Source organism: Sarcophilus harrisii, chromosome 6, assembly GCF_902635505.1.
Source record: "Sarcophilus harrisii chromosome 6, mSarHar1.11, whole genome shotgun sequence".
Classification (NCBI taxonomy): domain Eukaryota; kingdom Metazoa; phylum Chordata; class Mammalia; order Dasyuromorphia; family Dasyuridae; genus Sarcophilus; species Sarcophilus harrisii.
The window spans coordinates 242234628-242257477 of NC_045431.1; the positions used below are offsets into that span (position 1 = coordinate 242234628).

The 22850-nt window shown below is 54.9% G+C and overlaps 2 protein-coding genes across 6 annotated transcripts; both read left to right on the forward strand.

Moving 5' to 3' along the window:
* Positions 1 to 762: 762 nt before the first annotated feature.
* MAJIN (membrane anchored junction protein) lies at positions 763 to 19925 on the forward strand. 5 transcript variants are annotated; one of them, XM_031942865.1, is made up of 11 exons: positions 766 to 1316; positions 8426 to 8541; positions 10295 to 10340; positions 11132 to 11207; positions 11687 to 11800; positions 12576 to 12610; positions 12868 to 13034; positions 14772 to 14823; positions 17684 to 17756; positions 19006 to 19126; positions 19631 to 19925. In XM_031942865.1, exons 2-11 carry the CDS (start codon positions 8441 to 8443, stop codon positions 19674 to 19676), a joined length of 831 nt encoding a protein of 276 aa, XP_031798725.1. In that variant the 5' UTR covers positions 766 to 1316; positions 8426 to 8440; the 3' UTR covers positions 19677 to 19925. The 5 variants fall into 5 exon arrangements, with proteins under 5 accessions (XP_031798727.1, XP_031798725.1, XP_031798723.1 ...); XM_031942863.1 differs by having other exon boundaries at positions 767 to 989; XM_023506542.2 differs by lacking the exon at positions 766 to 1316 and adding an exon at positions 3581 to 3945.
* Positions 19926 to 20021: 96 nt separating this feature from the next.
* GPHA2 (glycoprotein hormone subunit alpha 2) lies at positions 20022 to 22699 on the forward strand. Its single transcript, XM_031942868.1, has 4 exons — positions 20022 to 21692; positions 21908 to 22025; positions 22193 to 22377; positions 22493 to 22699. Exons 2-4 carry the CDS (start codon positions 21929 to 21931, stop codon positions 22592 to 22594), a joined length of 384 nt encoding a protein of 127 aa, XP_031798728.1. The 5' UTR covers positions 20022 to 21692; positions 21908 to 21928; the 3' UTR covers positions 22595 to 22699.
* The last annotated feature ends 151 nt before the right edge of the window (positions 22700 to 22850 follow it).

Genomic DNA, 22850 nt, shown 5'->3' on the forward strand with positions numbered 1-22850 from the left:
GAGGTCCCGGGGAGGGGGCGCCCCCAGGATGCTCGGGGCCGGGAGGAGGCCGGCCTCCCTCCAGCCTCCTATTGCCGCGGCCTCCGTTCCCTTCCCCTTCCCCCCTCCCCCCCCCCCCCCCCCCCCCGAGAAATAAAGCGGGTAAAGGTGTAGGCCGCCGTGATTCCCTCATTCCCTCACCTTATCCCGTATCTCTTATCTGTGAAGATGCCGTGGGTACCAGGGGGAGTCCTGGGCCGGGGGCCTCCCACGCACCCGCTGTGTGACCCTGGACAAGTCACTCACCTTATGTCTGAGAGGCTGGGGGGGGGAGGGGGGAGGGGGGAGGGAGGCGTTAATCCGGTCAGGGGCAGCTGGGGCAGCTCTGGCCGGACTCCAAGCCAAGAGTTGTGCTGTGGGGCCGCTTGGGGGAGGGAATGAGCTGGAAAAGCGGATTTCAGGAAGGCCAGTCTCAAGGCTCCATTTTCACAGAAAATCCTGTGATTGGCCGAAAGGGAGGCGCCCTCACTTTCCCGACGTTCTGATTGGCCGAGTCTCCCTCACTTTCCCGACGTTCTGATTGGCCGAGTCTCCCTCACTTCCGTAAGGGAGTCTCCCTCACTTTCCCGACGTTCTCATTGGCTGTAAAGGAGGCGCCCTCACTTTCCCGACGTTCCGATTGGCCCTAAGGGAGGCGCCCTCACTTTCCCGACGTTCTGATTGGCCGAGTCTCCCTCACTTCCGTAAGGGAGTCTCTCTCACTTTCCCGACGTTCTCATTGGCTGTAAAGGAGGCGCCCTCACTTTCCCGACGTTCCGATTGGCCCTAAGGGAGGCCCCTCACTTTCCTGGCGTTCTGATTGGCCGTAAGAGAGGGCCCTCACTTTGCAGACTGTAGCCGAGGCCGCGGGCTGTCGGGGCGGAGGCCCGGTGGCTTCCCAGTCATAACCGCAGGGACGGCTTCGGGCTTTCCGCGCCACCCTCGGCCCTGGGGCGTCCTCCTCACCAAAGGTGACTCCCTGCAGTGGCTTCCCCTCTGGGGCGCGCCCGGGGCTTCCAGGGGGCGGCTTCAGAGTCCGCACCGTCAGCTGCAGCTTGCGGAGGGCAGGGCCCGCCCCCGGGGAGACGGCGAGCGCTGCATGAAGTGCCCGCTGCGGGCCGCGGAGCTTAATCAGCGCTCGCCGTCTGGCCCGGAGCCCCCCCCTTCCCCTCCCCCCCAGGGCCTTACAAGTACCGCGGTTAAGTGGAGCCGGAGTCACGTTGCTTCTCCGCCTCAGTTTCCTCCCCGCGAGATGCGCACAATGGCCCGGGCCTTTGGCCGCTGTTCCGCCCCTGGCGGTAGGTAGCGCCGTAACTGAGGGGCTGGAGCCCCAGGCCGGGGGGCGGGGCCGCGCAGTCAGGAGCCACTCGGCCCCTCCCCCAGCCCCGGGGAGCCCCGGCAGAGCCCGTGAGCCCTCGGTCTGGGAAGCCTCCGGGGAGGCCCAGGAGAAGCAGGAAGTGAGGCTGCGGGTCAGGGGCCTCTCCAAGGGCCAAGCCCCGGGCTCCGCTGCCTTTCCTGGCCTCCCCGGGGTGGGGAGCTGGGCAAGCCTTGGGCCCGCGCTCCCTCCATGCCCCGGGGCTCCCGGCTGGTGCATGGGACAAGCTCCCCCACCCCCGCCCCGCAGGTGGGGCCAGGCCATCACTGGGGCTCCTCGGGAGCCAGGCCCCGGCGGGGGAGGGGGGCGGGCACACTCCAAGCCCTGTGAGGCCAGAAGGATCGGTGCGTGTTGTCAGCCCATTCTGCAGAGTAGAAAATCGAGGCCTACAAAACCAGCCCCTTTCAGGGGGATGCGATCTAGGTTGTGGGGTTTGGCCCCCAAAGTTGGGGGTCGGTCCCGGGAAGGATTCACGATGGGCATTCCCTCTGGCAGAAGGTGATTTATTTAGGGGAGAGTCGCGACAAAATGAAGGGAGCCCCCCATGAGGTGGGGGCATCCTGAAAGGGACCTGAAAGAGCTGGTTAGCTGTAAGGGGGAGAACTGGGGCGAGGGGGGAGGAAGGGGGGGGCACCCAGAGGAAGGCAGCTGCTGTAAATTGGCTCTTGGGGAAATTTAGCCTCAGGCTCTTGGGAGAACTTGGATTCTGACTTTATTACCTGGACGGGTGGGACCAGGGCCTAAGCTCATCCCCCAAAGGGATTAATGTAGATCAGTTTCTCCGCCAGCCACACCTAGCATGGAAAACCTCATCAAGGGCCGTGGCCCGAGGCCTGGGCCTGGAGCCTGGGAGACTTGAATCCGGCCTCAGACGCCAGGTAGCTGTGATACTTTAGGCATGACCTCACCCCTGCCTCAGTTTCCCCAATTGAAAACCAAAAAATGAGCTCTAAAACAAAGAGCCCACTGTTCCTAGGATGAAATTTAAATGTCCTAAGCTGCTCTTAATTCAGCCTTAATTCAGGATTCAGGCAGCTCTTGCATTGCAAGCGAGCTCAGGTGAGATGGAGGGTGAGTGGTTAGCTCTGGAATCTGCCCCACCCCCCAGGGCAGAGAGATTGCAGCCCCTCTCCAAGGTCAATGGTGGCCCCATTTGGGGTTTTCTTGGAAAAAATCCTGAAGCTGTTTGCCATTTCCTTCTGTGGTTCATTTTACAGATCGGGAAACTGAGGCAAACAGGGGCAGCTAGGATCATAGAGCTAGTGTTGGAGACTGGATTTTAATTCAGGCCTGGCACCGTATTTACCGAGTCACCGAGCTGCCCACACACCTACCGATAGCTTCCTCCTCTTCCTCCTCCCTTTTCTCCCTCCATTGCTCCCCATCTCCCTGTCTCTAGTTAGACATATCTGAGTACTTGGCCATCCACATATGTAGATTTGCAGTGGGTTTTTTAGAGATTCACACGTGTACAATTGATTGATTGATGGGCAGACCTCATCCCCAGGAGCCCCCGAACCTCAGTTACTCTCCCTGTTTGAAGCGTTCTGTGCCCTAGTTTTCCAGATACAAAAATCAGGACACCTGGTTTGACAAAAGCACTTCCTCTGTTCATCTTTCTGCCCATTAGGGCTTGCAAGATTTCATCAGAAACTTTCCTGAAGGTACATTCAGTTTGTATCATCTCCACTTTCCAGAAGAGGAGACCAAAGTTCTAAGTAGTTTGCCCATGATCACCCAGCCCATGCTGAGACAGGATCCTTCTGGATGTCCGAGTCTGGGTCTTCCTAGTGTTAAGTGCCTGTTCTGTGCCGGGCACTGGGCTACCGCCCCTGCCCTCAGAGCGTGGGAGTCTCCCCAGAGTTGCTGCAGCTGGACAGGAAGGCGAGAGGGACACAATAGCTTGGGGCTGGGTGGGAAAGGACTCTGGGAGCTAGATGAGGAGTCGGGATTTGATCCCAGAACCAATGAGGAGCTGAGCCTGCCCTCAGTGGAGAAGTGGACAGTCCACTTTTCTGTCCACGGTGTCATGATGATGATTCTTGGGCCATACATGCTATGTTCACTTCTTTTTCTGTTTTTTTCCCCCTCTCCCATGGATTTTTCCTTTTGCTCTGGTTTTTCTCTCCCAACATGATTCATAAAGCAATGTGTTTTAAAAATAAATAAATTGACCAAAAAAAAAAAAAAAAAATCTTTGGCCATGGAAACCCACAAAAGGAGGAAAGAATGAAGAAATAAAATGGCGTCTCCTCTAGCAAGACCCATAGAGTGTTGGGAGAAGAGGCGAAGGGTGTCAAGAAATACAGTTTTTAGGCTGGCAACATTAACTGAGCTGCTGATACTCTAGCCTGGTCTAGAGACCAGTGAATGGAGTTTCATCAGAGGTGATTTCTCACCATAAATAAATAAAATGAGAAGAAAAAAGGAAGTTAAAAGAGAGGTGGACGGTTTACGGGCTCTCCTCGGAGAAGCAGAGAAAGGCTCGAAAGCAACGAGAGACATCATTTCATGGGCTTTTGAACAAGAGGAAAGTCCATCTATTGCTGCTGGTCAGTGTCATCTTGTCTAGAACTTATACTTTTTTTTCTTTTTAAAATTTTCTTTTCAAACTTAATCTCTTTTCTTTAAAAACATTTAAATGAAATTTTTTCAGACCTTATGCTCTTAAAAGAGATTTAAAGACTCTCCCAGCATCCCACAGCCGGTCCCGTAAAGGACATTGGTCGTTGGCAGACCTTTGCCTGCCTCCGCGCATCAGTAATGGCCTCGAGGCCCCGGGTATAGGAAGGGGCAAACAGGAAGCCCAGAGGATCCATTTAGCCCAGATAAAGCTCAGAGCCAGGATGATGGATCAGGTGGCTACAGAGTTAAATCTGAGCTCGAGGACAAGAACAAATTTAATGATGCCATCTATCTTTCTTTTATGGAGCTAATGGCCATCTGTACAAAGGATGGGCCCTGGGACTCTGGGAATATGTTACAGGGTCCGGCCAAGGCCAGGAAAACAGCCTTTACTGTCTTTATGGGAGAAAGTCCTCAGTCAATCATAAAGTGATATTGGCCTTCCTCCACCAATTACAGCTATCCAAGACCCCAGAGTGAAGGCCTGGGAGCAGAGGTAGCACATAGCACCTTTTCTCCTCACCAAATACAGCCAGAGAATGCTGGAGAAGAGGAAAACTGAAAACTGGGTAGTTAGTCAAGAAGCATTTATTAAGCGCTTACTGTGTGCAGGCACACTAAGGCAACTTTTTGCTCCTCAAATCCCTTTTCCACAACAGTACAAACCGGGCCATGGACCACTAGAGTAATTGAATATACTGTTCATAACGTCCTTTTAGATTTAGTCTTTAAGCACTTAAATAACTTTCACCCAAACAACGCTCCAAATTAAAAAGAACATTCTGTAATTATAAAATATAAAATTGTATTCCAGTTGCACTTAGGAAAGCTCTAAAAATCGAATTATAAACCTCCTCATAAAATAATTAGAAATACTTTTATGTGGGACATTTTGTAAGAATTAAAAGAAGGAATCCAGCAAGTCCTTTCATGCTGACTATTATCTGTAAGATTTCATATTAAATTTCCTTTTTTTGCACATTTCGTTGGATATAAAAACATTTTAAATTAAATAAGTTACAATTCGGATGGCGTTTAATGTAATATAATAATCGTGTCTAAACAATTTAAATGTTAGGCTTTTCAAATTTGGGAAAGGGTTTGAAATATTTGACTCCCTCGTACCCAATAGTCTGAAATCTGGTTCTGCTTTGAGTTTCTTTTTGTGTTCTGTTTTTTTCCCCCATAATAATAATTTTTCATTTTCAGAATATATGAGAAGATAATTTTCAACATTAAACCTTGTGTTCCAAATGTTTTCCTCCCTCCCTTCCCTTCTTCCCCCTCTCCTAGATAGCAAATAATCCAATATTTGTTTTTTTCTTTCTTCTTTCTCCAGTATGTGTTAAATGAGTAATTCTTCCACACTGATCATGCTGCACAAGAAAGATCATCTTAAAAAGGGGGAAATGAGAAAATAAAGCAAACAAGACATCAAAACTCTAACTTACAAAAATATGATTTAAAAAATGGACGGAGAAGTTTACTTTCTTGCTAAAATAGGAAATTCATTTTTATCTTCAGCCGTATAATCACTTGCCCAACTCGATAGGATATTAAATACTTTTTCCACTGGCTAATGACAAGCAGCAGTAAATGTACTTAAAGTACAGTTCATCTATTGCTTTGTTTTTTTAAAAAATCAATTTAGTCGTCTCCTATTCTCCATGACCCCATCTGGGGTTTTTTTTGGCAGAGATATTGGAGTGGTTTGCTGTTTTACAGATGAGGAAACTGAGGCAAGTAGGGTTAAGCGTCAAACCGGTAGGAAGTGAACTCAGGGCGCCCTGATGTTGGGCCTAGTGCTCTGACCACTGCACCACCTAGCTGCCCGTTTTTGAATAATGTTTATACATAAAATAATTTTCATAAGGGAAGAGGCTCTTCAGACATGATTCCCTTCCACCAGGGAACAATGGTTGGGCTCTCCCATAAACTCTAGTGAATGATCGCCTCATTCCCTTTAAACGTGACGCTGGGATTGTGGGGGAGTGCCAGTGAGTCATGGGAAGGGATGTGCCCCTTACAGAAACTGAGTCATTGAATGCATGAAGTAAACGCTCCTTCCTAGGTCCCTGTCACAGGGATCTGGATACAAAAGGGAGCAAGTCCCCTGGCCTCCGGAAGCCTACACCCTAAGGGGGTTCTGGTGGCCGGGGGGGGGGGGGGGGGGCGCTGTTCCCCCATGAAGGACCAGCCTGGTGACCAGAGGGGGTCCCGCTGTCTCACTAAGGTTTCTATCACTAGCCAGAAAGGGTCCAGCAGGGCTGGGATTCCCCCGGGGGCCTCCTGGGCCCTGCACAGCTGGAACAGGGCCACAGGGGCCGGCCAGGAGGACCTCTTTCTTTTGCAGGAGAGGGAAACTGAGGAACAGAGATGGTCTCTCACCTGAATTTGCTGCAACAAGTGTCTTGTTAACCTTGAAGTGCTATGTCAATGGGAACAATTATTATTAACTATTGCATTATGATGTATCCATAATTTATATTTTGATTTCTTCTAAAATTTAATTGATGTTGATTTAATATTTATGTAATATTTGATTTAACATATTTATTTCATAAACAATATATTTAATTCAGTATTTATAATTAACCACAATGGTGATGATTGTAAAAATGACAACAACGATAAAGCCAGGGCGCATAAGGAACAGCCATACCCAGGTCAGGAATTAGGAAGTCCTGGGTTTATCTTGGCCATGTGACCTGCCTGGGCCTAGGCTTTCTCAGCCCTAAAATGGGTATAAATTGTGCCCCACCCCGGTTAAGGGGAGGATGAAATGTCATGTAAGGGACTGCTTGGCAAACCTACAAATGTGCATCTGAGGATGCCCAGCTTGAGCCTCAGTTTCCCCCTGTGTAAAGCTGGGGGCTGGGGGCCGGCTGCCCCTGGGCTCAGATAGAAGGGGGACTTCCTGGGGAGGGGCAGTACCAGGCCCCTGCTTGCCCCCTTCTGGCCTCTGGGTGTCTCTGTTTGGTGTCAGTGGCTCCAAGGCCTGAACTAGGCCCAGCCCCCACTCCTGCTCCTGAAGCTGAGCCCTTAGGTAGGTAGGACAGGGAGGGGGTGGGACCACTTGGGGTGACACCCCCCCCAAGCCCCAGCTCACCACCATCTTTGTGGGGGAGGGGAAGCAAAGGTAGACTAGGGCCGGGATGGAGGAGGGGAATTCTGGGCCTATTGTACAGGCAGGGGACTGAGGGCCTCCCCCAAAACCCTCCAGAGTGGAGTCCAGTTCCTTCCCCATTCCTGCCCATTTCACAGATGAAGGCGCTCCCAGGGTCCCAGGACCCAGTGGGCACCCCCAGACCCCTAGCAGCAGTCAGGGCCTGGCAGAGCAGCGGCTTCCAGCTCTGGATGCAAGATCCTTTTCCTTGCTTCTCCTCCTCCTCTTCCTCTCCCTCCCTACCTCTTGGTCACCATCATCACCAGGACCATTTCCCAAGCTCCGAGCTCGGCCACGTCTAGGTTCTCTGACCCTTCATGAAACAAAGGCGCCATGTTTTTCTCTGACAGAATAGAGCCTTTCTCATTAGGGCCCAAGCTCGGGTTCCACCCCTAGGGAGCCCCCTCCCCTTCCGGGCCCTCGCAGCCACCTGTGCCAGCTCTCCTGGCAGGGATGCCCGGGCACTCATGGGGCCTCCCTGCTTGGCTTGGGCTGCCCCTGGGCTCTGGGGTCCTGGAGGCCACGTGGAGTCTGTGCAGAGCCCTCATCTCCATCTCAGATGGAGCCATCAGCGTGTGCTCTGGGCTGACTGAGACTGGCAGCCAGCAATTACCAGCAATTAGGCCCTTTCAGGCCTCCCAGGCCAGAGCCTCCACCCCTGCATCCTCCCATCCCAGGGGCGTCAGCATCTCAGAAGATGCAGACGGGGCCATGCCGTGCCCTCAGACAGCCCTGCCCACTCGGGACCACGCCATACCGGGGCTGGGCCGAGTGCCTGGTGCCAGGGGCCCAGCGGGTGGCAGAGATCATTACCCTGGCATTTCTGCCCCCGCCAAGCGACCTCTTCAGAACTCCCCAGATAGAGATAGAGGTGCAGCCGGCCCGGGCCCCATTTATTGCTGCGGAAGCTGCTGCTTGCCCGGGTCCCCCAGAGTGTGGTGTCTGAAGTGGGTCTGACTGGGGGGGCTTCTCTGCCCACCCTTCCCCACAGGCCCCACTGTATGGGCAAGACTGGAGACCCAGAGAGGTCCAGCTGCCAGTTTCCTGCCCAGTGAGAATGCCCGGCTCCACCCTTGGGCCCACAACCAGCTGGGTGACCTGGCTGAGAAGGCCCCCAGGGCCTCAGCTTGCCTTTCTGGAGGATGGGTTTTCTCCTGGGCACCCCTGGTTCCCCTGCCACCAAGAGTCCCAGGCCCAGCTTTGCCCTTCTCTCATGCTGAATGTTCCTTTGGTTCCCTTAGCTGCACCCTGAAGCAATGAGTCTGAAAGCCTTCACGTACCCACTGCCTGAAACCAGGTTCCTCCACGCGGGCAGCAGCGTGTACAAGTTCAAGATCAGATACGGCAGCAGTGTCAGGTAACTGGGGGGAGAGGGCCCGGGCCCAGGCCGCCCACTCTGGTCCATCCCTCTCTGCCTCGGCCCGGCGAGGGCAGCCGTGTGGGGATCCCTGGGGAGATCTCTTTTTCTTTGTTTTTTTAAGCAACTGGGGTCTGGCAAGTCTCCGAGGTCAAATTTGAACTTCTGGGTTGGTGCTCTGTCCACTGAGCCATCTAGCCGCCCCTAGGGAGGTTTCTTGGGGACAAACTTGGAGTCACAGAATCCTGCGATTTGAGTTGTCAACCTCTCATCCCAAAAGCAGTCCCTGTTAGAAGAAGCGGCTTCGAATCTTGCCTTTGCAGCAATGGCTCGGATGGTTCTGAGCAGAGGAGCGGGGAGGGGGATGGGGCCCTGCTCTTGACCGATTCACCCAGCGACTGTTCTTACCAGGATGGAGCCTGAGTCACTGAGGCACTGAACATTTATTAAGTGCCTACTGTGTGCCAGGCATTGTGCCAGGGAAACGAAAAGAGGCAAAGAGCAAAAGAAAAAGAAGGCAAAGACCCTGCCTTCAAAAAGTCTCATAGATATAGTCAGGTATGTGAGTGTCATCTCTCTGAATGGGGGAGCCACGTTCCTGCTGTGTCTTCCCAACTCTGACACACAGTAGGTCACGAGTCTAATGCCAGAGGAAGGGTTCTGACCCAGGCTGTTCTGTGCCAGGAGCTTTGAGGAATTTACTTAGGCCAGCACAATGCCAAGCCTAAGGATCCAGAGGAGAAAAGAGGAAACCCTGAGAAGACATGGCCCCCCTCAGTTATTGAAGTGTCCATTACAAATGAGGCACAAGCGATGATCAATTATAAAATACTCCATTCTTCCCAGTGGGTCAGTGATCCAGAGTGATCCCAAGGGACTTGGTTCTTCCCAGGGGGTCAGTGATCCAAAGCAATCCCAGTACCCTTTGGACAGAAAATGCCATCTGCATCCAGAAAAAGAATTAAAGAGACTGGATGTAAATCAACATACTCTAAGTTCACTTTTTTTTTTAAATCTCTCTCATGGTTTTTTCCTTTTGCTCTGATTTTTCTCTCCCAATGTGATTCCAAAGCAATGTGTGTGAAAAACAAAACAAAAAAAAAAAAAAAAAAGAAGAAGAATAATAAGAAGAAGAATATTGGATTTAGGGATTTAGAATTAAAAAAAAAAAAAACAAAAAAAAACTAGGTAAACAAGCAAACGAGACACAGGTTCCTTGCACTTTACCAGAGAGAAGTCAAGGACCAAGCTGAGCAAAAACCCAGTGAATGCCGAACCCTTGCTCACTGTGTCGGTTCAGATGAAACTTCCAATGTTTCTCCGAACCCTGCAGAGCTGTTATGAATATTTTCACAAATACAGGATGTTCCAAGAACATGAGAGAAAATCTCAGTCTTAATTACTTAATACTCAGCTTTAAATATTCACTTGATTTATAACTTCAAAGGCTTTAAATTGTACTGACACTTTTGGAACACCTCACATGGGAACTCGTGTTTTTCCTCCCATGACTCCAGTTTCCCCCTCCCAGAACTGTTCCCGTGAACAGGGCCACCAATGGTGTAGGAGTGCCCCTTTCTCCCTGTGACCCATCCAATGTTGATGATTCCCTTTTGCCATCTTTTAGCTTGTTGCTCTATCATCTTTCTGATTTCTGCCGCACCTTCCCCAGCTACAACCAGGCTCTGCTTGGAGAGAATGTCTCTCTCTCTGGTGTCTTCCATCATGACTCACTTGTTTTTTTGCTTTCCAGAGGGGAAGAAATAGAGGATAAGAAGATTGTCAGCCAGGAGCTGGAGGTAGGGACCGCAAGGAGCAGATGTCTCTCAGGAAAGGGGCTCCTTTCTGCCAGAGGCCCCAAGGGGGGGTTGCTCCTGGGGCTCGGGGAGTCTTGACAGCTCCTGGTTGGCCAGGCCTGCCTGTGTAGCTTGCTCCATGCAGAAGGGCAGCGGATGTGCGCACATTTCCTGTTTTTCCTGGGTTTTTTTAATGCATTTAAAGCCTCTGACCTTTCTCGCTCCCGCTGGTTGAAATGTCAGCATCTTCGATGCTGATGCCGCAAGACCTTTTGTTTCTGCCCGATGTCGGGCGACTGGCAGGCAGGGCCTTCTGCTCCGGAAGGATGGAGCCTCCCGGGGTTCTGGCCCGCTGCCCTGGCTCTGCCCCTGCCTGGGACCTGACAGTCCAGGAAGCCCAACTGTAAATACCCAGGCCGGGCGGCCACATCTTGCCCTTAATTAGAAACACTTGCTGCTGCTGGGCCCCCAGTTCTCAGAGCCCCATGCCTTCTGTCACTTCCCCAGAGCGTCCAGCCTCCCCCAGGAGGGTCAGGGTCTCCCCATCAGCCTTGGCACCCAGTAGATACCTTGTGGATGTCACATATGGCACAGCCACCTGCCCTAAAAGGGTCCGAGGCCCCGGGGGCCTCCCTCCCCCAGTCTGTCCAGGACAGGCCTCTGTGCCTCCGTGCCATATCCCTCCCAACCTAAAGCAAGAGAAGAAACGGCCCAGAAGAAGGTGATGGGGGCACAGGCGGGCTGAGCCACATGACCATTACAATGTTAAAGCAAGCTTTTCCCCCCACTTTTAGGACTCCATTCGGGCCGTCTTGGGGAACCTGGACAATCTGCAGCCATTTACCACTGACCATTTCGTCATATTTCCTTGTATCTTTTCTTTCAGCAGTGTTGGGTAATAGGTCAGCTTGAGTCTACAGAGAACATGGTGGGGAAGGAAGCCAATGGCATCTTGGGGGTATCTTAGGGGGCAGAGTGTCCAGGACTGGGGGAGAAAGAAGTAGATGGGGAAGGTCAAGGGGAGGGAGGAGCAGAGCAGGGGGGCCCAAACTGGTCAGAACTGACCCAGAGCATCATGGGGTATTCTGGGCACCATAGTTTGCCAATGGGGCATTTGGGGATTCTCGCTGAGGGGGTCTGGCTTGGTCCCCTGAAATCCCTCCCAACCCCCCAGATTCTATGTGTGGAAGAGTGGGAATGGTCTTCCATCTGCCTTGTCTAGGCTTAAGGGGGACTGCCCAAGTCCAGTCCATGTGAGAGGGCAGGGAGTGGGGAGCCAGAATCCCACCCCCCTAAGAGCCTGTGGTCCTCTCTCAAACGTCCTGGCACTCCTTAGCCCCAGCTGGCAGATAAGAGCAAATGGGAACGCGTGTCCCACCTGAGATTCAAGCACGGGGCGGCCCTCCTTGAGCCCTACCCTTTTGTCTGCACCCTCTACGTGGAGATGAAGTGGGCACCGGCTGGTGAGTAGGGGGAGAGGGGAGGGCAGACCGAGGGGCAGCTCCTCTCCCCAGGCTCCCCTGCCCATCTCTCCGGTCCGCCTGTGGGGCAGTTAGCCTCTCTCTGGGCCTCAGTTTCCCCATTTGGAAAATGGGGAGAATAATACTTGTCCTTCTTGAATGGGGTAATGGAGGTGTAAGTTCTCTGTAACTCCCTAGGTCTGAAGCTTTGGCCTTGTTGCCAGTCATCTCCAGTTTGGCATGAAGGGGTTAATCAGGACTTTTTCAGGAATTCCGTTCAGTTGCATTTGGTGAGCATTTATTAACCTCCTACTGCATTCCAAGTAAGATCTTAGAAAGAGCTAGGGATTGAAAGAAGAAAAAAATGAAAGAATCAGCCCTTGTTCTCAAGAAGCTTACCTTGTCCTGGGGGCTCCCACCCCACAAACAGTGCACCCCTCCACTTACACAAAACACATACATGTATACACCAACACATATGTGTCCGCCTATACACACATGTACACGCACTCACACATGTATATATACATGTATATACAAACATGCCCCTCACATGGCGAATGCACACACACACTCGCCACAGGGCGTCCTGGAAGCTTTCTGGAGATGAGTAGGCTGCTGGAGGCAGAAATGGAGGCTGCCCGGGCGGGCCTGCAGGAAGGGAGGGAGAAAGGACTCCCCTCACTGTTTTGCTGCGGGCAGACCTGCTTAGAGGAGGGGGTCCCCAGATGCTAGGGACCATGTCCCCTGAAGCTCTGTGCTTCTTGTCCTCCCCCAGGGCCCTCCAGAGGAGACAGCAAGCTTCCAGACATGGTGAGTTTTCCTCCGAGTAAAATGAAAAAATGGCTTCCTGAGCCAAGGCTTTGAGTTTGGGGAGAGAGGCTGTGTGACCTTGGATGAGCCCTTGATGCTCTTTGGGCCTCAGGTTTTTGGATTAAATGACCCCTCTGGGGTCGCTTCTAAACTTAGGACCCCATTAACCTGTTTCTATCAATATGTCTCTCCTGGGAGAGGTTGGTATCAAGGGCTCCTTTCCAGCTCTTACAGATAAACGCCCCTCCCCCCCTTAGCACCCTTCTTCAGTGCCTCACCGCCCACCTGCCCTGGGGCCTCAACAATCCCAAGGGTCTGGTTCCCATCTGAAGGGGGATGATGAGGAAGCAGAAGTACGAGCCACGGCTGTAAAGAGGAGAAGACTAGAAGGTTGCTTGTTCTCCACAGAAAAGGAACAGGACAGGTCAGTGATGGGGAAAATCTGAAGGCAGGTCAACTCTGGAGCCAGCCTGGGAGATGGGACTAACCTGGGTGCCAGGGCTAGCCTGGGCACGAGGGCTAGCCTGGGAGATGAGGTTAGCCTGGGCATGAGGGCTAGCCTGAGAGATGGGACTAGCCTGCTCTGTTCCCAGCTATGTCACTGATGGTTGGGGTATCTTTAGCCAAGTCATTTCCCCTCTGTAGGCCTCACTGGTTCCCACACTTCCATACATGAAGTGTGGCCAGTGAAGGCCGTCCGTTTTGAGCACACACACGTCCGGGACTTTTCTATTCACAAAAATGAAGGTTCCGAGATTATCCCCATGCAATATTCATGCCGCGTTCAGGGGGCACCGATGCTGTGCCCACCTTGTGCTGAGCTCAGTACCTGGGAAGCTATAGCTCCATTTCCGAGGTCCCTCCATGAAACCTTCCCTGATTGAGATTTGGAGACCATTGAGATCACCTGGGACTGCCCATGTTTACCTTATATTCTCTCTCTCTCTCTCTTTTTTTCTTTTCCTTCCTCCCTTCCTTCCTCCCTCCCTCCCTTCCTCCCTCCCTCCCTCCCTCCCTCCCTCCCTCCCTCCTTTCCTCCTTTCCTCCCTCCCTCCCTTCCTTCCTTCCTTCTTTCCTTCCATGCTTAGGTGCTTGCCTCTGTCCTGTCTAACATTTTAATCAGTAGCTACAGGGACACTTAACCAGATAAATTTGGAGGTAGCTCATAGCAGCAAAAGGCCACTGACATTGGAAACCAGAGTCAGGATCTTGACCATCTGTGACCTTGGGCACCTAAATGGCACCAGAATGCCCACAGTGCCAGGCCTGGAGTCGAGAAGACTGAGTTCAAATGCAGCCTATGACAATTACTAGCTATGTGACCACGGGCAAGTCACTTAATCCCTGCCTCAGTTTTCCTCATTGTAAAATGAGGACATAACAGCCCCTAGCTCCCAGGGTGATGATGAGGGCCAAATGAGATAGTATTTGTAAAGCACTGGCACCTAACAGGCACTTAAGAAATACCCATTTCCTTCCTTCCTTCCTTCTCTGTCCCTGAGAGAGGCTTAGAGTTGCCCAAGCCCATGTATCCAGTGGATATTGGAGGCAGGTCCGGCTTTCTGTGCTCTGCCATGCCTAAAATACCAATAATTAGAGAGTTGAGGAAAGGCCTTAGGGAGCAGGAAGCAATTGAGCCCAAGGGACAGTGGTGAAGGAGGGTGCGCCTGGCATGCAGAACTGCCTGGACAAAGACTGGGAGGCAGGAGATGCCAATAGTTTGCACTCCTTTTGGACTAGAATTGGGAGTACATAAAAGGAGTAATGTGCAGTGGGACTGGAAGGCCCCCGATTTGGAAAGTCTTAAACACCAGGCTAATGAGATTCTATTTGATCCTAGGGCAGTAGGGAGCCAGTGAAGGTTTTTGAGGAGGGGAGCTCTCCACTACAGGAATATCACCTTGGCAGCTGGGTGGAGTCTGGGCTAGGAAGAGAAGGGAAATCAATCTCTAGTGTGTCTGCTTGTCTCCGGGACCTAGAAGGGCCCTGGGCATTGAGGTAGGACCTTTGCACTGATTATTGGCAGTGCCCAGGGAGCTTGGCTGCTCTGTCTGCTCCGTGTAAAAATAGCCTTCCTGCTGAAATATTCATGGAGCTCGGGGTGAGCGGGCAGGGGGGCTCTCCTGGGCCTCAGGGACCCCGCTGATCGCTTCTTTTTCAGGCCTGGGACGGAAACTTCCAGGAAGAAGGAGCCCCCGGCGCCTCCCAGCAGGGTGAGCTCCACAGCAGGGCCTCCCATGGGCCCCGGTCCTCTCCTCTGTTCCCGGGCCTGAGTGAGCACTGCTCTGCTCTGCATTATAGATGGTGCCGGGTAGGGGGGGGGAGGGGAGGAGGGGAACCCGGTCTGCTGCCCCCCGCACCAGGCGCCATCTCACCCTGTTCCCTTCTCCTTCCCAACCCTGAGACATTTCTGGAGACTCCTGAGGTAGACATCCCAGAGGGCCAGGGAGTCAGGGAGGGAAAGGTGGGGATGACCATGCTGGCTGGCCTAGGGTGGAAGGCGAAGGGGCTGGGGGCAGAGGATGTGGGTTCAGATTCTGACTTGGCCCCTCACCACCCGCGTCCCTTCAATTCAGCTAAACGCCACAAGCATTTATTAAAGACCTACTATATGCTAGGTCCCAGGAGTACAAAGACAAAAAGGAAATGCGGTCCCGACTTCAGTTTCCCTCTCTGTAAGGACTAGGGGTTCCCTGATCTCTGAGATTCCTTGCCTCAGGGAGGGGGCTTGCCCCCCTACAAGCCTGTGAGATCAGTCACCTGGTGACTGAGGAGGGTCACAGAAGTCCAACTTCTCCCCTGGGGCCCCCTCCGTGAGGGAACACCCGCTTGCTCTCTCCCCGAGAGCCTCTTCCAGCCCTTCCCAGAGTCCTCTTGGACAATCAGATGTCCCCAGTCAAGGCAGACAGGAGCAGGGATCAGTCCTGGGGGCCGGGTGTCCCTGCCCTCTGAGAGCGGGCAGTTTAGCTGGGAAGAAGCCCCCCACGCCCCCCACTCTCGGGTCTCTGAGTACCCCTGGGAAGTCGAGCAGTGCAGTCTTCCTGCCTGAGGAAGATAAAGCCGTCGGCCCCAGCCCTGGTAGGGAGGAGAAAGGCGAACTTCCCTGGAACAAAGGTGCCTTGTACCACGGCCTGGGAATGGCAGCCTAGGAGCGTTTGCCCCCCTTGGTGTGCCTCTCCCCTTCTCTCATGCCCCCTTCCAGCCCGGTGCCCAAGGCCTCTTACTCGTCCCATCCACCCCTTCAGCCCAGCCCATGGCGGGGGGGCCGGAGCCCATCCCCAGGGAGAATCAGCCCAAAGCAGGGTGCTCACAGGGACTCTCTGTGCTGGTCCCCTGGGCTGGAAAAATTGAATTGGCATCCAAGCTTCACTGCTTCTTCCTGGGGTGCGGCAAGACCCTGGCTGGGAAGGCCAGAGCTTTCTGCACGTCTCCATCACCAGCAGCTGGAAGGAACTGGCAGACAGCCCGGAGTTGTTGCTCCAGCTAACGCGGGTCAGGGCTTCCTCCCCGGGCCTCGGTCTGTCCTTCTGTCCACAGGAGGAGGCCGCTCACATCTTTCTGGCTGGGTCCCGAGGGCCTCACGTGGGCCGTGTCCGGGTCAGACTCTGGGGCCCTTGTTCAGAGCATCCCGGAGTTAGAAGGGCCCCTGCAGCAGCCATCCCGACCCAAACAGGAAAACACCCTCCAAAGCCGGCTTGGAGATCTTCACTGGGAAGTACGACAGAGATGTGGGGCTTTTAGGGGACCACAAGCTCAATGTGGGGGTGACAGCTACCCCCACCTGTCCCCAGAATGCCAGGAGCAGAATATAGTGTCCCCGGTGGGCAGAGGGAGACTCCCCTTGTAGGCTCTGCAGGTGGGATCACCCTTGGAGTAGGGGTCCAGCTCTGAGCACCTCGTTCTAGGAAGGACGCGGACAATCTGGAGAACCAGGGGGGGAGGCTGGCCAGGATAGGGGGATGATGTCCTAGGGGATTAGGGTAAAGGAACAGAAGCACAAGGAAGAGAAGATTTGGGGAGTCCAGGGTCTCCAGAAAGAAGCAAACTCTTGTTTCTTCATCCCCAGAGCTCACAGGGCCTGGAGCACAGTAGGAGTTTAATAAATGCTTGTTGATGGGCTCATTAACTGACATGATAAGGGTCTTTAAATATTTAGAGGGCTGTGTTCTAGAGAAGACCATTAGCTTTCTCCTGCTTGGCCTGGGAGGAGCAGTGGAGGCTATTTCCACCCCAGCAGAGGGGAGGATCTGGGTGCCCACGGTGAATGGGCAGAGCTCATTCCAGTGCCTGGAACGTAGTTGGCGCTTGTGGATCGATGGGGTGGGTGGTAGGGTGCCCCTGTTACACCCCCTCGCGTCTCCTCCCCCTAATTCTTCACTGAGCAGCACCCCGCCCCAGGCATTCCCCTTCCCGGGCAGGCTGGGGCCTGACGGCCTCACCCTCTCCCCAAACCTGGGTCCCGTTGGGCAATGACAGTCCCCTGACCCCTGGCCGACCTCATTCTCCTGCCGGCACCCCCAGAACTACCAGATGCTGAGTCTGTTTCTGGGCTAGATCCTGCAGCTGGAGATGAAACCCAAAGAAAATATACAGAGCAAGCTTCTTACGCTGGGGGAAGCTCTGTGGCTGTAAGGAGATGCCATTTCTCCAAACAGTCGTCCTCTCACCGGCCCCGGGTCTGGCACGGGACGAGCGCTGGGCCGGCGTTTGTGGAATTCGATCTCCCAAGCAGAGAGGAGGGGGCTGCCCTGGGCTCTCAGGACGGGGCTCACCCGGCCCCAGGCAGCTCAGCTCAGCTCGGCCTGGTAACCCTAGCCTTGTTTGTTCTCGGCACTTAAACCTCAAGGGATCAGGTTTGGGGTGGGTCGGTCATGAGTAGCTCAAATGGAAAGCGACCCAAAAGTTAACTTTTTCTATAGACAGCAAAATTAGGGCCAAATTAGTCATGGGAAGCCAGCCCCAGAGCTGGCCAGAGGTCAGCTCCCCGGTCCGTCAGAGCCCAACGGCTTCATTTTCCTCCACCCGCCTCCCAGGAGGAAGGTGAAAGCTGGCCCTCATTTCTCTTTTGACCAGAACTGGACCGGAGAATCTGCCTCAGAAAAGGGGGAGGCTGAGGACTCTGACATTTCTTTCCTCAAGGACCATGGTAAGCCCCAAGAAATCCCTTTCTCTCAATAACACCTGGGTCAAGGAGCAGAACACACGGTTCTCAAAAGAAGAAATGTAAGCCATCAACAACCGAATGAAAGATTGTTCAGGGTGAGTGGGATGTGTGCTCAGACTGTCCCCCAAATTAGTGAGAATTTGGTTCCTTTCAACAAAGGGTGATAGAGTCCTAAGTAGATCTGGAAAGAACTTCAGAGATTATCTCCTATGGGCAACTTTGGAAACTGAGGCCAACCCAACCTGAGCAATGGCATCCTGATACGAAGTGCCAGGGATGCCGTTTGACTCTGGCTGTAGCTTTGTGTTCTTAAATGGAAACAAGTTCATATTGGAGGGGCTATGGTGAGAGTCATCCTAAAAGACCAATGAGAGGATGACTACATGAATTAGGGCACAAATGTTATGGAGGATTATTGCCTCCCTCCCCCCCCAAGAGAGGAGGAATGGAGGTGTTCAGAGAATCATGGGAAAATGTGTTTGGACTGATATGTGGCAAAGAGAATAAAGGCAAGGTCTCTAGAACAGTCCCAGGAACGTCAATGAAAACAACACCCAGAACAACATCGCCCGGCTCAGATGAGTAGTAATGACTAATCTTGTCCCAGAAAAAAATGGAAACACTTCTCAGTTTGATAGAAGCAGGGGATTATGGGTATAGATTGCTATGTTTTGACAGACACGGTTATTGGGTTTTGCCCAAATTCTGCTGTGAGGGAGGATTGATTAGGAAGTGGTACGATGGGAGATGATTCTGATGGTTAAAAAATGCCCCCAAATCTAGTTATTAATGGTATATGGGGGGGGGGACCCTCATGAGTACCAGCCTATGACCCTAAGGGAGTCAAGCCCATCTTTCTACAATGAATTGACGCTGCTGCTTCCTGCAGGATGGACTATTCTATTTCCCTCTGTTAGAATGATTTCTTTTTTTTTTTTTGCTCCCATTGCGGGGGCGGGGGTCACTTTCACAGCCCCTCCGAGGACCTTCCATCACAGATTGAGACGCAGCTTGGAGTTGAGGTTTTGGGGAGATGCCCTTGTCCAGGAGTATGGCTTTGATCCAACAAAATGGCTCCGGGCGTGTCTTTGGGCAGCTTGGTGTTTTGAGCCTACAATCCTGGCTTGGAAAGGACACCTGGGTGCCCTGGGCCCCACGGGACCCCTGCTTTCTCGTGGCCCGGCACGGTATCCCCTGGAACTAACAGCCTCTCTTTGCACGTCTGCTCCAGGTGCCCCGGCAGGATCTGGGTCTAGTCTGAGACATCAACAGAAATCCCCACCAAAGCCAAGCAGCCCGCCTTCAGAAGGGCCCCCCAAGCAAAAACATGCCGGATTTCTGGGCTTTCTAAGGTGAGAAAGGGTTTCTCTCTTGTTTTTGACTTGAGACCAATCAAATAATCCCATCCTACTAAAACAAGAATCATAAGGAAAGGGTATCCCCGCCCCCCCCAACTCAAGAGCCTTCTATACTATGTAAAAAAGGTAATAGAAATGAGAAGTCTGGGGGCAGCTAGGTGGTGCAATGGATAGAGCACCGGCCCTGAAGTCAGGAGGAACTGAGTTCAAATTTGACCTGAGACACTTAACACTTCCTGGCTGTGTGACCCTTCCCAAGTCACTTAACCCCAATTACCTCAGCCAAAAAAAAAAAAAGAAGAAGAAAAGGAAAAAGCCGTACGATATTGGCAATTCCCCTTTTCCTCTTTAGGTCCTGTTTCCTCAGTTGTAGCATGGAGGGAACTGGCTTCCAAGGGCCTTTTCAGCTCTAAGTCTGTCATCCCTTGTGCAAGTGGCTCAGGGCTGCCCCTTCCTAGTCGCAAGTCCTAAGTCCTGGTATTTCTCTTTTCCCTCCAGCTCCCTCTTCCCCTTCAGGCTGTTCGGCAGGAGAGCCAGCCAGTGAGCTTGTTGGAGAAAAGGGCCGCCTATCCCCGAGCCAGCCCGGCTGCCTCAGCCCTGTCTCCTTTGGCTTGGCTGGCCGGAGGGCCCAGGACTCTCCAGGAGGGCCCAGGTCTCTCTGGGAGGGCCCAGGTCTCTCTGGGATGGCCCAGGGCTTGCCAGGGACGGCCGGGCTCTGGCTCCCCACTTGACCTTGGCAGCCCGTGTTTGTTCAGAGTCAGCGGCTGATGAATAAATGAAGCGCTGTTCCTTTCTGGTGGTCCTCGAGGAGCTTGTTACTGGCCCGAGCAGCGGTTTGGGACTCTCGCCTCCAGCACTTAGGGTCCTGGCGACAAATTATTTATGAAGAATTATCGATTGGGCTCGGTGGAGGGAGGAAGGGAGGGAGGGAGGGGGAGGGCTCCCTTCCTCGCATATGCAGCAGTATCAGGCCTCCCCCCCCCCGCCCAAGCCTGGCTCCTGTCCACTGGTGTAATTCAGGGCAGCCCCAAGTCCCGCTCTGCCCTGAGCCGTCCCTTTAATTTCTGCACTTTCCTCCGAGTGGGTGAGGAAGGCCGGGACGGGGGTATCCTTCCCCCGGCGCCCACAGCACCCGTCTGCGACAGAGAACCTTAGGCCGGGGCCCTCAGAACTGAAGCGACTCATCCCCGGTCACAGGCCGTCGGGCCCCAGAGGCACACTGAGGCCTGCTCTCTGAGACTCTGGCCCCTGCCTTCCTGCCTCCTGGGAGCCCAGGCCTTCCTTTGAGGAGCCTCCTGGCGGCAGCTCGGTTCAGGGGTGTCTCTTGCAGGACCATCCCCACAACCTGCCTCAGAACCTCCCTGACACTGCCTTCCCCCTGCCCAGCCCCTTCGATGCCTGCGTCCACTTAGGCAGAAGTCCTCGCTTCTGCAGGCCTCAGTTTCCCCCTCTGTAGGCAGAGGGCCTGAGTGTGAGTTCTGATTCCATCACAGGAACCCTCAGGGATGGGGTTTCCCCTCAGTTTCTCACCCTGTAAAATGGGGAGATGAACGCTTGCCCCTTGGGGCCCAGAAGGCCTATTTGACCTTGGGTTTCTGTTCTAGCTTGAATGACTTGGCTGTGCTGCTCGGTGGGTGGTGCTCAGAGGGCCCCTGGCCAAGAGAAAGTCCTGAGCGCCCTAGAGCCAAGGCTGAACTGCAGGCATTTTCTGGGCCAGGCCTGGTCCTCCCTCTGGTGCTTCCCCCCAAGCAAACTTCAGGGTCCTGCACTCGCCCTGCTCCCTTTGCTTGTGCTCCCCCCATCCGTGCTCCCTCCGCCCATGCTCCCCCTGTTCTGGTACCTCAGAAAGGGATGAGCAGGGACGTCTCTGGGATGGGGGAGAGACTGGCTCAGGGCTGGCAGGAACGGCCTCCTTGGATCGTGTACATCCCTGGTGAGGGCCCAGCCCTGGCGGAGGCTCCCGGGGGGGGGGTAAGGGGGTGAGAACACCCAATTCAGACACAGGAGCCCTCAAGGGGCACAGCCTCTTCCCTGTCCCTCTTTCCCCCTCTGTAGACAAGGGTCTGGCCTCGATGGCCTCTGAGGCCCTTTGGGCTCTAGATCTGGGGTCCCCCTGCCTTCCCCTCTGACTCAGAACTCTTAGCCCAGCTCGCTGCCTTCTCCCCCCCAGCTCCCCATGGGGGGGTTGGGGGGTGTCCTGCACTTGGTCAACGTTCCCTCCTTTCCTGGGCCCGCGGAACTCCCCCCAGTGCCCTGTACCTCTGCTTGCCACTTAGCATATCGAGGAGGGGGCTGGGAACCCCACTGCCCCACAGACCGGACCCAGGGCTCCCTCCCGGCTGGGGGGGCCCAGGGGAAGGGAGACAGGGGCCCCTCCCCCGTGGGAGTTCCCCCAAGGCTTTCAGGGGGAAAGGGGTGGGGGCGGTGAAAGCCGATCCGGCCAGAGGGTGTGGCCCCAAAGCCAGGGAGGGATAAAAGCTGGAGAGCGGAGCCCGGGCAGAGACCCACGGGAGGAAGGACCCAGGCCTTGCCCCCAGCCGGCATCGGTGACCCCAAAGTGGTGAGACCTGGGGGGACAGAGCTGGGCTGGGGACCGAGGGCGGGCAAGGGGGAGCTGGGGACCAGGGACAAGGGGGGCTAGGGACCGAGGGCACCCAGTGTGGATGAGGAGACTGGGGACTGGGGGCACTGAGTGCAGGCAAGGGGGGCTGGGGAATGGCCAGCCTGTGGCTCCAGTCAGAGATCCCCAACATACACACTCACCCCCCCGCCCAGGCTGCTTCAGACCCCCACAACATGGCTCTCCCCAAGACCTTGCTCCTGCCCCTGCTGCTCCTGGTGGCCGTGGGGGCCCGGGGCCAGGAGGCCAGGGTCCCGGGCTGCTACCTGCACCGTGAGTACCGGGAGGGTGACCTGTGCTGGGGGAGAAGCCCCTGGGGCAGGAGGCTCGGGAGGCTGGGCCGGGGGGAGGCCGCCTCGGGACCAGGGGGGCCTCGCGCTGGAAGAGAGGGGCCCGCCCCGGAGCAGGGGCGTCCTCCACAGTCCCCTCCGGCCTTCCAGCCATCAACGTGACCGTGCGGAGCGAGCGCCAGGGCCCCTGCCGGGGCTCCCACGTGGCTCAGGCCTGCGTGGGCTACTGCGAGTCCAGCGCCTTCCCCTCCCGCCACTCGGTGCGGGCAGCCAGCGGCTTCCAGCACAACATCACCTCCGTGTCCCGGTGCTGCACCATCAGCCGCCTGCAGAAGGTCGGGGCCGGGCTGGGGGGCGGGCCTGGGGGGGCGGGGGCAGCCGCAGAGAGGCCAGGAGGGGGCAGGGGCACCTGCAGAGGGGCCAGGAGGAACCTGGCTCTCCCCTGCCCAGGTGAAGGTGGAGCTGCAGTGCCCCGGGGGCCGACAGGAGCAACTGGAGATCTTCACGGCCCGGGCCTGCCAGTGCGACATGTGCCGCCTGTCCCGCTACTGAGGGGTCCGGGGGCGGAGGCCAGAGGGCTCTGGCCCAGGATGCCTGGGTCCGAGGAGGCCCCCCAGCTCTGGCACCTCCTGAAGCCCCGCCAGCTGTGACCCCCCCCCCCCCCCCCCCCCCCCCCCCCCCCCCCCCCCCCCCCCCCCCCCCCCCCCAGCTCTGCCACTGCATTCTCAGCCTGCTGCCCTCCTGCCATCGGTTGGCCTCGGCCTCAAGCTTTACGCCCTGACACAGGGGACCCCCCCAAAAAAAAAAT

What these genes read in the sequence shown, in the direction of transcription:
- MAJIN (XM_031942865.1), top strand. Translation starts at nt 8,441, where the DNA reads ATGAGTCTGAAAGCCTTCACGTACCCACTGCCTGAAACCAGGTTCCTC. An exon ending in GATGAAGTGGGCACCGGCTG is followed by an intron (nt 11,801 to 12,575) that starts GTGAGTAGGGGG and finishes GTCCTCCCCCAG; the next exon opens with GGCCCTCCAGAGGAGACAGC. An exon ending in ACAGCAAGCTTCCAGACATG is followed by an intron (nt 12,611 to 12,867) that starts GTGAGTTTTCCT and finishes TCCCCCCCTTAG; the next exon opens with CACCCTTCTTCAGTGCCTCA.
- GPHA2 (XM_031942868.1), top strand. Translation starts at nt 21,929, where the DNA reads ATGGCTCTCCCCAAGACCTTGCTCCTGCCCCTGCTGCTCCTGGTGGCC. An exon ending in CCCGGGCTGCTACCTGCACC is followed by an intron (nt 22,026 to 22,192) that starts GTGAGTACCGGG and finishes CCGGCCTTCCAG; the next exon opens with CCATCAACGTGACCGTGCGG. An exon ending in CCATCAGCCGCCTGCAGAAG is followed by an intron (nt 22,378 to 22,492) that starts GTCGGGGCCGGG and finishes TCCCCTGCCCAG; the next exon opens with GTGAAGGTGGAGCTGCAGTG.